At 37.8% G+C, this 14,154-nt stretch overlaps 2 protein-coding genes across 2 annotated transcripts in view; both read left to right on the plus strand.

Moving 5' to 3' along the window:
- LOC6738031 (frizzled) overlaps positions 1-14,154 on the plus strand; it is an 88,673-nt gene that overhangs the window by 46,046 nt on the left and 28,473 nt on the right. The gene's annotated exons all lie outside the window — the stretch shown is intronic.
- Positions 3,444-3,977, plus strand: LOC27207942 (histidine-rich glycoprotein). Its single transcript, XM_016183568.3, has one exon. The coding sequence runs from the start codon at positions 3,551-3,553 to the stop codon at positions 3,830-3,832; it is 282 nt and encodes a 93-aa protein (XP_016031845.1). The 5' UTR covers positions 3,444-3,550; the 3' UTR covers positions 3,833-3,977.

Genomic DNA, 14,154 nt, shown 5'->3' on the forward strand with positions numbered 1-14,154 from the left:
CTTTGTGTTGTGTATTCTGCCTCTTTTATGGTCAACGGCCCCTTTCTGGCGCTTTAGATCGTGGGTGGGAAACGGAGGAAGTCGCCTTGCCGGAAACGCCACATCCGTGTACGAGTCCATAAAGTCAATAAGGGAAAATGGTAGAAAAAGCGTCGAAAGCGAAGGAAATTTTGAAAAGCCAACGGGAAATGAATTAAGCATAAGCAATGATTTACCAACTTCGCCTTACTCACATTTATGATATGGGTGTCCGGTTGGGCATCCTCAGCTTATCCTCTTCGATCGTAAAATCTCTTTAAATTATAAGACTTTTATGAGCGATAACTACTGACGGAATAAAATACGACATGCGTTTACGACACGGCACGCATTATTAAATCTAAAACCAGCATTAGCCATTAAATATATGAGATTTTTATCTATGACAACTGTTGAAAGAGCTCCACTTCGAATTAATTGAAAATGTCAACGATCTGAGGCAATTATCGTAAATTATGAACACGCGCCCGAATCCAAATATTATTATTATTTTTATTACGTGCGTAGGCAAAACAAAAATCAAGAATTTCGAGCCACCCTCTAAAATTTAATGTCGTCTTCAGGGTGAGTTCTTCATAATGAAATGTCAACAAATACAAATACATATGTATGTATGTACCAAAAAGGGGGAAGTTGGCATAAGTATAAAATAGGGCCAGAACATGTTCTTTGTTTTCAGCGGTGGTTGCTTGACTTCCCTCGAGTCTTTGAAGTTGACTTGCGGAAATTGAAAACTTAATTGGCAGAGCTGTCTTACAGAGCAGTGTTCTGCGTTGAAGGGAAAAATAGCAAAAATATGGAGATTTCCAGAAGATATTTTGATAATTGTGAATTTAAAATACAACTTACACAAGTTTTACTAAGTAAAATAATTTCTATACATGCAATATTTCTAAAAGGATTTATTTACATAGATATATGAAAAATAATGCTTGCTTACTTTATAAATTGAAAATCATTTTGCTGGACCACGTCCTGAAAATCGGTATCTCGTGCAAAAATCTCTATCGGTGACTCACGAGCAGACATAACAAATAAATTCCCCAGAAAATCAGAGCCAGCCAAATCCCGTAAATCGCATATTTTCTATGCATTTTACCCGTTTGCAAACTCAGATGTGGAAAAAGGAACCAAAGCAACCCCAGACAGTAGAATATATATGTATATATAAAACGAAACCATAAAAAATGCAACAGACCATAATAATTTCAACGTTTATTTTTTTGAACATTTTCTGCTTTTGTCGCAATCTTCTACAGGATCCGTGCACATCCCACCACACCCGCCTTTGGTCCATCGAATTCAGGGTCTGACTATGCAAAAATGCAGCAGCCAAAAAGCACATAAAATTATTATGTGACGAGGAACGTGGGATGCGAAAATCGGGGGTTGTGGGGCGAAAAGGGGAGGACAATGCTCAAAGGCATTTCGGACTCGGCCAAAAATCAGACTCAGCATGTGCGCATAAAGCTCAAATAAACTCAAGTTGTTGACAAAGGGGTTAAAGGCCATAATTGTGGCCGTCGGCAGAAGGGGGTTAATATGTATGGGGTGGCCTAACCCTTCACCATAGGGAACCTTCCAAACGTGCCAGACTGAAAGTGGAATTTTCATTGGATGTGTAAACAAAACCAGCGGGGGAAAATGAGCCAGATGATCAAGTCTGAAAAGCTTTTTGACGGTACTACTAAAGTGAGTTTTTAAAAGGATATTCTCTGCTTTATGGCCTTGCTAATGGATTTTTTTTTTGACAGTAGGAATTTTAAGAATTTGTAAGGATATGTTATTTTATTATGATTTGCTAATGATTTATTGCAAGTCTCTAAAACTTCATGAGGTTTCTTGTAAATTACTATTCATTATGATTTTCTAAAAAGTTGCCAATAAATTCAATTTATTGTTCCAATTAAGCTTGGAAGTTTTTTTTTCTAAAACTTTCTCAAATATCCTTTTTTTCTTATTTTCCTCCAAGGTTGCCTTATCTCCCACCAAAAGATTTCTTTACAAAGCTAATAAAATGTATTATCAAACTTTTGCAGAAGTTCTTTGAAAAGCAACTCCATAAAATCAAATTTATGTATTACCTGCATTGCCCCCTTCCATTTGCCTGCCCCCACTTTCCAGCTTCTTTTTTACTCATTTCCTATATCGTTTTTGCTCCCTGAACTGCAGGAGGACAAAACCTCTGGTCGCACTTTAAATAAGCATTAAATTGATACAGCATAAAGTTGTTTCCGTCTCTTTGCCGACGGTCTGTCTACCCCTCTCTTTTGCTCCCAAGACGCACTCCAGACAAACTCTAATCGCTTTATAACTTCTAACGCAGTTTATCAGAGTCGTCCGCAGCCCGTGGCCCCTCATCCCTTAATTCCAACACCCCCAAAAGTCATCCTTCCCATGCCATTAAGGCGGCTCAAAGGCAAAAGTTATTGTCACGCACTGAAGTCGCCTTCATGTGGAGTTGTGTGGTGCACTGAGAAAAACATTCGTTTTTAATAAGTCAGCACAAAATTATATTACCTCATTACGCAGGCGCTAGTCTTACAGAGGTAGATAATCTATTAATAATGAGTAAAAAAAGGTACTTTTATTTAGCAACATTATGAAAAGTAAACATTAGTTTACAGGGAATCCCTAAAAATCATGTACTCATTTTGAGAGATACCCTCTCCCTGATAAATAACTCATACTCAATACACTGATAAGATTGTCACGCAAAAGACGAAAATAGTGTGCAAGTGTTGATAAGAAGAAATGATATCATGAGATTGTTTCTTTCTGTGCATTTTTTTTTTATTGAAATGGTCGAAAGCGGGTATATAAACACCTCCACCCATGCCAATCTTCATGCAAAAGCTTTCTGGTTATTGCCTTCCTGCTCGCACTTTCTCTGGGCTTGGGTTGGGTGTCTTTAGTGCCTTTTTGGTTTTCCTCGCTTTTCTTCTTTCGTACTGTATTTTCTTATTTTTTGTTTGGGACTGCGTCTGGCAAACAAGGCGGAAATTATTGTTGGCGGGGTCTTAAAGTTTTATTTTAGCCTTTTACATATATTTTTCCAGCATCTTCTTGCCTCTACAAAATTATTTTTTTGCAATGTCAAATTGTTGTTTTGTCTGAGAAATTCATTTATTTTTTTCTTACATCTGCTGTTACTGTCATTACATTCGTTGAGAATGATAAGAAGTAAAGCACTTAAAAGTTATTAATTAGTCCGGTGAGTAATTCTCGATCCATGATGGCACAAAAACATTGCTATCTTTATAGCCCACTTTGAGCATTAGCAATAGAATCGAAGTGAATCCCCAGTGAGTCAGTCGAATTCACACCCCTTTCGATAAGATAAACCAGCACAACAAAAATGCTATCTAAATTGTCAAGCTGTTCAAGTGGGATGTGTATATAAACTGGTCATATCTGCGGATGGAAAGGCAGTTAGCATTCAACAAGCAACGAGAGCAGTTTTCGAAAGGAATATATTACTTTGACAAGGATTTAAATAAAAACAATCAAAATGTCGCCGCCACATCACGAAAATCGCCTGTTCGGAATCCACCTTGGCCTGAATTTGGGTGGAGGTGGACATCATCACCACCACCATCACCCACCGCCTCCGGTGCACCACCATCACCACCACGGACCTCCAATGCACCACCACGGACCCCCGCCGCACCACCACCACCACTATGGACCTCCGCCACCGCCGCCCCACTTCGATCATCATCATCACCACCACGGCAGCCACTTTGACCATCATCATGGTCCTCACCATGGACATCATCATCACCACTGCTAGTCCAATGGAATGGAAGGAAGATCTTTCGCCATCAGGCGGCGAAATAATGAAAGTGTTTATAAGCGAATTTAATTTATTACATAAAGTGTACAAAAAGAAAAACTAAAAAAAAATTATTAAAACCACTTAGACTTACAAAGACAATTATTTTCGCCTGCTGTTTTATTTGAAGACGGGTAAATAATGCATTCAATTAGTTAGCTTTACACATGACAATTAATGTACGAATCTTTTATATTATTTATATTTTTTGCATTGCAAAAATACCTGTACTGCGCACTTAGTTAAAATAAAAACAACTAATCTTATCTTGATTGACATGACGCAAAGATTTCAGCAAAACGTAATTGAACAATGCTCTATACATATAAAGCTGATTTTAAAGCCAAAGGAATCAAGAATAATTTTAAAACTCAATAATTCAAGAAATTCTAATCCAATAAGAAGATTATTGGCAACCACAAACACAAAACAAGACCACCCACGAAAACAATTTTGTAAGCCGATAAATACAAATGAAATTAAATATAATTTTAGTACGGCTTAGATTCGCTTCGGGTGGGTCAAACAAAATGTTTGCCAATTACAAACCCATTTCGAAGTGCTTTTATTTTTCTGCGGTTGTCACAAAACGCTAATTAGACAGCAGCTACCATATAGAGTGGGTCTCTCAATACCCGCTCATATTTATTTGTCTGTGGGTTATGGCCTGTCATAAAATGTAAAATGCTGCCCCCGGCGTGGGTCGTATGGGTATCGACACCTGGAAAATATTGGTAATTAAAATTTGCCAGTTGTCGACCAGAAATCCGAAAAAAACCGCTTCCATTTTGGCCTGTCTAATAATGTTGTAAAACATGTTGCCATTAAGTCAAGCGACCGACGCCGAAACGCCCCAAAGGTAAAAACTGAAAAAACAGGAAAAATTAGAAAAATGATTAAGTGGTAGGAAAATACCCTATACATAATTTACAAGCTGAAGAATTAACTTCAAAATATTAGGACTTAAGTGATCTAGTAATTTTAAAATGTTTCAAAAGCTTTTTCTCAACAACTTTTAACAAATTCTTTCAATGTTAAATATTAAATAGAATGTGGAGTGTTTACTTAATGTACATACCCCAAATTGTTTTTAGTATACTATAGCTCTCTCATTGACATGTCGCGCTAATGGAATTGGTAGCAGTAAGTGACACTCGAGCACTCTCTTCAGGTTTTTGGTCCAAGACTGTCAATTAAATATGAACATTTTCGGGGTCTGGCTATCAACGATTTTTTGACAATTTCATGGGACAGCTTGAAAATTGACAGGCTTGATGGTAAAGTGCCCCTCCCCCTTAAATTGACTAGATGACAATTAACGTCTCAATTCATAAATGTTGCGTCTGAAAAGAAACCATTCCTCAAACCGCGTGGCTTGCTTTTAATTAAAAAACTTAAACTATGCCACAGGCCTAGCCTGATCCATGCTTTAGCCCCAAATGGAGCCGCCTGCCAACTTCGTATATCTTAATTGTTATTTGTATTTAATTATATGGCAAGTCGACTCTAGTTTGCCGCGTAAGTTGAAAATGTTGGAAAAACAACAGCAAGTGGGTGAGGAAAAGAAGTCAAGTCAAAGTTACTTCGCTTTTTTCGTAATTAAAATGTTTACTTTACATAGTTGGCCAAGTGTTGGCTCTGCCGGTGAAAAAGCGAGTTGAAAGATGAGAGAAAACAATAGAAATACGAGTTGCTTGGGCATCCGTCAGATACTTTAAGTGATTATGCAACAGGAAAAACATTGCACACCACGAGAAAAGTGAAAAATTTGTGAATGATTGAGTCATAATGATAATTACTCGGTTGTTTTTGAGAAATATTGTAGCATTTGTTATTATAGATGAGTGAAAGTATTCTTATTTTAAGGGATTATAATTGATTCATAATTTAATCTCAGTTCAAAGCTCTCAAACAATGGCTTCTGTCGTGTCTTTCACAAAATAAACTGCCAATTATTAATGCACACACCAACAGACAGACGAAGTACTAATTTCCTAATTTCCTCTTCTTTCAGGTATGTACTTATGGCAGTTCCACACCATAAACTAGAATTATGCAGAGTGTAAGTAATGAAATGTTCATACACTGATCACCAATTCGACCTGATGGTCCATTAATGAGTTTACCCAACTAAAGTACAAGCCAATAACATGAAGCCACAAAGAACGACTGGCATAGAGCGCAATCAAATCGGGAGAATAAACCCATTACCGTACTCACAGTCCATCGTGTACCAACAGCAGGGACTAATCATAAGCCCATTCACATAACAATCAAGGGCAATTTCTGGAATTCAGTTCGCAGGATTACTTCTAATAATTTAATAAACCCATGAAAAGTCAAAAATACGATAAGTACGGTGGGACAACGGGGTTATGGCCTACCCTCACACGGTCCTATGAAAATTCCCCACCAAAACTTCTCATTAAATAAACAAACATACCCGAACCAAAGACAAAGGCCATTCCATATCGAGTACGCATTCCGAAAAACTAGTCTCCCAAACTAAGGCCGCGTAATGTCGCTTGTTAGTACTAATGATGGGCTGGATCCCAGTTCCTCAGCCATATCCTCTTGAATACCCCGCCCCTGGGAAAGCGCAAAAATAAATTTGTACATCTGCGATAGAAGCCGCGATATGGAAGCCGTGGCCAAGACCTCGGAAGGCCAAGAATGAAAGAGCGTTGCCCATTTCGCCTGCTTGTCATAAATTGCCATGGAGCGCCAACAACAAGTTTCCTTCGACTTGGAGCCTTTTAGGCCTCTTCCAGTTCCTAGTGATGGTAGCGTGATCTTTAGTACAATAAAATTTCTTAAATGATTATCAAAAAGTGTTGCGGATTAGTATTCTCTACCTGTAGCAGTTATTGTAAATCATTTCAGAAATTGTCATTCTTCTGAAAATATTTGAGTAGTACATAAAAATAACCTATATACTTTGATTAGAATAATAACTTTATGCAAATAATCTTTCATTTAAAAACTTTAAATAGTTTACTTTGCCGTACCCCAAACCTTTTACAAGCCATCTCTAACATTTTGTCAAGACCCCCAGGTCCGACCGAAAAAAAACCGACTCGGCCACAGTCCATTGGATGCCGACCGTCGCGTCCAGGCTGTAAAAATTAATAGCCAACATAATAAGCGGCATTTTATGACAAGCGTGCACCTCAGCGCACTTACACACAGACACGCTCTCACGGACATGCGACCACGCCCCCTAGACAGCGCCTCTACTGATTTTTTTCGGCACTTGGGCTTTTGGGCAAACATATCTGATAGACTCACACGGCAAAAGTCATTAGGTGAGGGATCAGTTGGCCACGCTTCTTCATCGCAATCACTTTGAAAATTACGCAAATTGAAAGTTACATCGTTATGTTGCCGGCAAATGGGGAAAATCAGGAGGAAAACGCCACAACTCCCCCTCAAATAGACCCCAAGCTAACCAACAAGTTATGGGCATCGTATTGGCGCTGCAAGATTCCGCTTTATGATAATTACACGCAGCGTTGAGATTTGTTTTTATACGATTTTGTCCAGGAAAATTGAAAAACTTTTCGAAGGCTTCGGTGTTTGTGTGCCAGGAAAATAGATGGCCGATTATGTAAGAGGTGATATGGAAAGTTTATTTATATAAACAAGCTAATGGATTTTGTGGCTTTTAATTGGATGAGAGCCATTTGCGGGATGATGAAGTGCCCATAAGTAATGACTGCATGCCGGTTAAGCTAAAGTACTAAAGCGGGAAAACATATATCTTATGGCTCTCTTATTTATAGTAATAGATTTACATTTTCTTTGATCAATGCCTCTCTAAATACTTGATGTCGTAAACAGAACCTGACATATAAAATTGTTAGTTTGAAGCTAAAAAAAACGTTATACCCACTCTGCTCAAATACTAATGCATAAAACTATAAAGATCTCGACGGGCAATCATTAAAAGTCAAAGCCCGACTATTAATGTCCCACTTTTGACCAAACGAAACCAAGCAAATACAAATTCGAATACATAAAAACTAAGCACAAAGTAAGCAAGTTGAATTTAAAATCGAATTTTGACTTAACTTTTATTGTCTTTATACGGTTTGAGTCACAATAAATTTGATTGAGTGATAACTTCAAATGGTAATGACAAGAAACCAAATTTATGATGCTAATTAGCTTTGGATATAGACAAGGCTGAAGAAAAAAATATTTTACCCCACGCCAGCCGTTTTGCTAATAAATCTTTCAACAAAACCAATCCGAAGACGAATTACATAACATGAGATTTGTCAAAATCTTTCGAAAGCCCAACGACTCTTCTCGCATATAAAATGCAAATTAGCTTCAAAATGGGTTATCTCTTAGCCTCCAAAACCTCCATCCATTATTCAGATTTTCTCCATCCAGCGCATTATATTTTCTTATCTCCCTCGAAATGCATTTTCTTGTTTGCCTTTTTTTTATTTATTTTTCCATATTTTTTCGGCTTGTGGCCTGCATTTTTATTACTTGTCAAAATACAATAAAATTTATGGCAAGTTGGCAATATTTTTAACGCCAAATGCACAGCATTGGGTGCTGAGGGGATCAAAGGGTAGGGAAACTGCAGACAGAGGGCGAAAAAAATTCAAAGAAATCCCCCCCATAAATCATGCAAGTGAAGTCTGGCCAAAAACAAAAGAAAATCTGCAAGGAAAAGAGGGAAATCGGTAAAACGCAAGAGCGGAGCGCATAAAAGTCATAAAAATAAAATTAGCCAAAGTGGGAGGAACTCTGGCAACGGGAGGGGGCAAGTCCCGCAAAAATATGAAAAAACCCAAATATCGATATTAATGGGCATACAAATTGCATTCATACATGTATTAAGTAGCAAGTACAGTGCTAGTCAACGCATTTTTGTATGAGCATTACCGTAGTTTTATTAAATACTTTATGCCTTATAAGTTTTCTACATTTAGGAATTAGTTTGGAAAATAATTCATTGGCATTCATTAATTCGCATCGGTTGCATTTCCCTGAGAGCTCCGAGTCTTATAATTAATGCCCAAACACTTACCTGCGGCTCATGATTTTCGCATATTTCTCAAGAGGTTGGAATGCCCGCACCATTTTCCCTTCTCAACGCCCTGCTAATAATGTGAAAAATAAGAAAATGAAAGGCATTTTTGTCTAATGAATTTCCACGTGCCATCACCATTTCTTACTCGTGTTCAGCCGAGAAAGCCTGCCTTCATTTTTGTATGCGGTACGTGCCTGTGTGAAAAGCGTATTTAAATGCGGTTGTGGCAAATTAGTTAATAAATCACATGTGGAAAATTGATGAGTTGCCATTTTCCTGCTTTGGCTGGGAGTTGCTGGGATGAGCATTTCATTTGATTGTTCGCCATTTGTTTGGAAAATTATTTTCCCTTTTTCGTTTCGGTTAGGAGGAAGAGGAACTCCCCATAGACTCTGTCTCTAATTAAGGAGACTTGAGTTACTCAATTGAATACCAAATACTGATTATGATTTTGAGCACGAATCCAAAAGGGCAATAAACCAGCAGACAATTGCTGAACATTAGCGATTGATGGTAGGCAAGAAGACTTACAAAGCTTACTGAAAAGTTCATGAATTCAAGACTTACCTTAAAATTTAGACAAAAGCAAAAAAGCCTAAATGAACTCATTGCCATTGTGCGAGCAGTGTTCCCAATATCTCATTGTCATGTAGCTCAAATCGCTCCAACAGTCAACAAACTACAACAACCGGCAATCAGCAACTACAACAACCAACAACGACAACGACAACTTGAACCAATAGGAAACAGCACAAACAACACTTTGCATGTGTAGCCGAGGTTCCCCAAACCTAGAACACTGCCACACAAACAACCAGAGTAGCAACAAACAAACAACCCAAAATAAAAAAAAAAAACATAGGGAGGCGAGGAAGACAAGAGCAGTCCAAACAAGTAGAACTTGTCTAGGCCTAAGTTCAGCGGCTTAGATTCTAAAAGGGGATTCACAATTATGCACATCTGATGTACAATATTACCTATTTTAAAATTTCCAAACATTTTATATAAAATATAACCTAGTTAATTGGTAGCATTTTGTCTGAATATACACTTATGCTTTAAAGACTTTTTCCCATAGTTGCAACCCTTTTAACCCTGTTTCCACCTCCACCTCTGATCATTTCTTGCACGACCAACAAATGTTTCTCTGGGGATTTCATTGTATTGGTTTCTAGAAATAAGGAGACTCCAGCTTTGGCTTTATGCCTCCAGGCCATTTAAATGACTTTTCTTTGGCTTTATTTGCCGGTTCAGTTTCGCTTAGCCTTATTTTATTTTTTTAATTTTGTTTTTCTTATGCACTGTGCTCTTTTCTGGCCCAACTCTGATGTCTAAAGTCAAGATCACAAACGTGATTTGTTGTTGCCGTGGCTTAAGCTTTTTGCTCATTTTGGCAAATGTTCGAGCGACTGTGGAAGATCGTGATCTTTAAACTAAGCAACTCCGTGGCTCTAAGGCTTTGTCTTTGCATTGTTTTCTCTGCTACTTTTTTGTTTCTATTTTTTAGTGCTGTTGCTGACTCGATCAGTCGTCACTTTGGTACAGAAAGAAATACTGGAGGAGACTTCCTTTGAACAAAACTTTAAAGTTTCTTGTGGTTTCTTGTGGTGTTACCCGATTTATGTTTGTTCATTTATTTTGACAAAGCCTTTGGCTCTTTTTCGACCCAAACAACATTGTGTGGGTGTTCCAATGGCTGTCTCCTTTTAACCAGCCTATATCCGTCTCTTTTTAACTGTTTGTGCGGCGCCGCCTCAGAAAAAGATTTGTGTATTTATGTAGAAGGAAAACCCCTTTCCCCCCTTTTTTATTCAGTTCCAGTACACTCTGATTGATGTGGGCCACATTAATCAAGCCATTGAAGCGGCCGTCTGTTTGATGTTGGTCCGATTTTTGATCAAGCGATCTTGTGCCACTCATAACATCCCCCCTTCCCATTCCACCACTCTTTATATACGTATATAGTATGACCAGGTCTGTAATCGAAGCGATCGCCAAGTGATTTTGGTTTCGTTTACCGATCGCACGCTCGTTTCTCACTTGACTATCGTTTTACTTTTCGTTTGTTTTTTGGCCAAGTTAATGGGCAATTTGTTTTCAATTAATTGGCTTGTTGTGTTAACTGCCTACTGATTACTCAAGTGCTCGGGGCTTCCGTTGAATCGGAATGTTCGATCTCACCACCGATCTCCTCCGCTCGTTTTCGTTTTCACTTGCACTTTTCCCCTAGTTGCTGATCATAAATTTCGTTTGAATGAGATGCAAACGTTGCTGTCCATTAAGTAAGATCAAAGCAATCGTGATGGACAGTGGGATTTATAAAGGAAATGAAAGAATGAACTTTACGATCTATATACAAGCAAAGGCACTTTTTAGGAACTGAATGGGATTTTCAGTGTGGGAAGAATTGGAAAAGACCTTTTTGTAGTGGATATTTATATTAGTAAAAAATATTAAATATAATCGCATTAAACTTTTCAAGTAAAAATAATTATTGAATTTAAAAGTCATATCCAACTTTTCTCGTGCATGTAACTAAAAACGAGTTATAAGATATGTGAATTTGTAGGTGTGTTAAAATATTTCCGTAAGTGTTCGCACTAAAAGCATATTAAACTAATGATTTTGGTTTAGGATTCCCACTGTTTTCTAATGAATCCCAGACAAGCGATGACACAACCGTCGTTCATTCATCTTTCCATCCATCCAACTATTTGCTATCCTCATCAGACCATGCAAAATACATTTTATGCCACATTAACAAATGAGAGCAAAAATTTGGATTGGTGGGGGGGATGGGAGGAGCCAGGTTAGTCTGGTCTGCCCTTTTGATATGCCGCCATCGTCTCGGCTTTTCTTAGAAATTGTTTAGGGGCAAATGAGGAAATACTGAACGTAGAGCTCATGCATGGAACTCAGAACATTTGAAATGGAAATGATCGCGGACAGCTCTGGAAACTGAAAGATGAAGATGAATGGCAGATGGTCTGTGATGTGTCTTTGAAGTTGAAGTGCTTTTTGTTCATTAGCTCATTGCCACTAATTTGGTTTCGGGCCACAATTTGCATACACATACTATAACAGCTCTGAGAAGTCTTAATTGTTCGTTTGAAGTTTCGTGATGTAGATTGGAAAAGATCAGTTGTGACTAGAAAATTGTTTGTGAATTGTATATGGTTGATGAACTCGGTTGATGCCTGAACATTTAATTTAGTCTGAAATTATTACGAAGACAATACCAAAATAGATACTTTCTATGAGGAAAACATAAAATAAAGTCTATGTAGAAAAAACGTATCCATCGTTTAGCAGTTCAGTATTAAAGAATTTGTTATACCTTTAAATAAATACGAAACTTTAGTTTTAGTTCTCGTTCAGTTCCCATCGCATTAGCCCACTTTTCCAATCGCAGCTTAACCTTATGACCACATTTTCCGAGTCTCGGGTCCGACCCCAAGATAATATCATATTTCCAAGTCGAAGCCGCACAACCCCAAAAACTCACACACACCTTTGTTGGATGTTGGCATCTTAGAAATTTAGTTACACCCAAGTCTAACCAACCTAGAAAAGTGTCTAAGTAACTCATACAGTTAACCACTTAAAGGTGTTCGCTTACAGCTTTTGTGTTGTTTTTGCGTTGTATTGGCTTTTTCGTTCTTTTGCTCTTTTTCAACAACCCCCTCACACCTTTTCCCACCACCCCTGTAAAATGCCTTTGGGCCGGGAAAGTGTGAAAAGACATAAGAAATGCCGCGCGCTTAAGCAAAATCTATACATAAAAGCCAACTTTCTGCACTATAAAAAAAACCTCTTTTACATGACATGACACAATTTGTTGGCAGTGTCGCCTTGTTATTGTTGTTGCTTAGGTTGCTGTTGTTGTCGGTCGGCCACTTCGACATGTTTGTCTGAGGTTCACTTCAGGTAAACCAAGCTCCGCTGCTCTAACTTCACTGAAAGAAAATCACCAATTAAACACTTGATTATTTATGCTATCGCCTCATCCAATCCACACCTATACCACACCATTCTTAAATACCTAGCGCACAAAAAATATACAAATTAACTGAATTACTTGGATAATCAAATATTGTTGCAAGTTGTCATCTTCCGTATTTTTTCCCGGTGAACTGCGCTGCCTGATACTCTCCTTATTTTCTGCTGCTGCTCTAGTGATATTTTGCCCGGTTTACCTCAGCGCTGTTTGCTCTGCCACCCCAGCGTCCTCTTCATCGTCAACGCTTTGTTTATCGCGTGTGAAAATATTTTTTGCACTTTTAGTTTTACCGAAAAGTTTTCGGCACACATAAAAATGTTTAAGTTTTTGGCAACAAGAAGAGGAGGATTTGCTGAGGAAACTGCATACGAAATTGTTCATACGAAGCGTGGTCTTTTCTTGTGTGATATATACATACCTAAGATGCTTTGCGAGATGGGAAATAAAATAGTTTATTTTATCTGGCGGGTGAAATGTTTTAATTAAAAGTGAGAAAAGAAGTGGCTCCATTTTGGCGTGTTTTTAGCTGCAATTAAATGAAAACATGAATAAAATCAAGACGAGCAAACTATTCACTCAAGATTCTGTGACATTTTTATATTATTAATTATAAATGTCGGTTTTTGTTGATTCTAAGTTTAAATATATAATTCAAATAGGTAATAAATAATTGCATTGACTTTGCAATTTAATAAATATGATTTCGTTTTATAAAAATATTTGTTTAAGTAAAGTCACAGAGAAAAGATTCAATCGTAATCAAAATTAAAAATAAAAATCCAATTCGTGCAAATATGTTGGCAGTGCATTAAGTAAATAATATCGAAGAGTGTATTGTGATTTAATCAAAGTTTATTAATAAATCATGAACGAAAATTGAGCAAAAGCAGTTGAATGTATTCGATTGCTTGTTAATTAACATATCGGCAAAGTTCAATTAATTGGCAATCAATCATTTTTAATGAAACAACAACGGCAACAAGTCGGAGACTTGTTAGCGAAGAAACCACGAAGAATCGGACGACATTATCGGCCCACAGCGATCTTGAACTCTGTGCGGAAAAGGCTTGAAAAACAGAGAGAAGGAAAATGATAAAAAAATAGAAAACGTGCCTGGACAGGGGAGATGCAGAAATAATGCTGCAATTCTATCGAGCACCCAGCCAGCGCAACAGCGAAACGTGCCACACGATTGACAAGCGGTTTTGGCCTGGCCCGGGGACTTTAGGC

This window comes from Drosophila simulans, chromosome 3L (genome assembly GCF_016746395.2).
Source record: "Drosophila simulans strain w501 chromosome 3L, Prin_Dsim_3.1, whole genome shotgun sequence".
In the NCBI taxonomy this organism is placed as follows: domain Eukaryota; kingdom Metazoa; phylum Arthropoda; class Insecta; order Diptera; family Drosophilidae; genus Drosophila; species Drosophila simulans.

Coding starts and splice junctions, on each gene's coding strand:
- LOC27207942 (XM_016183568.3), top strand. CDS start 3,551: ATGTCGCCGCCACATCACGAAAATCGCCTGTTCGGAATCCACCTTGGC.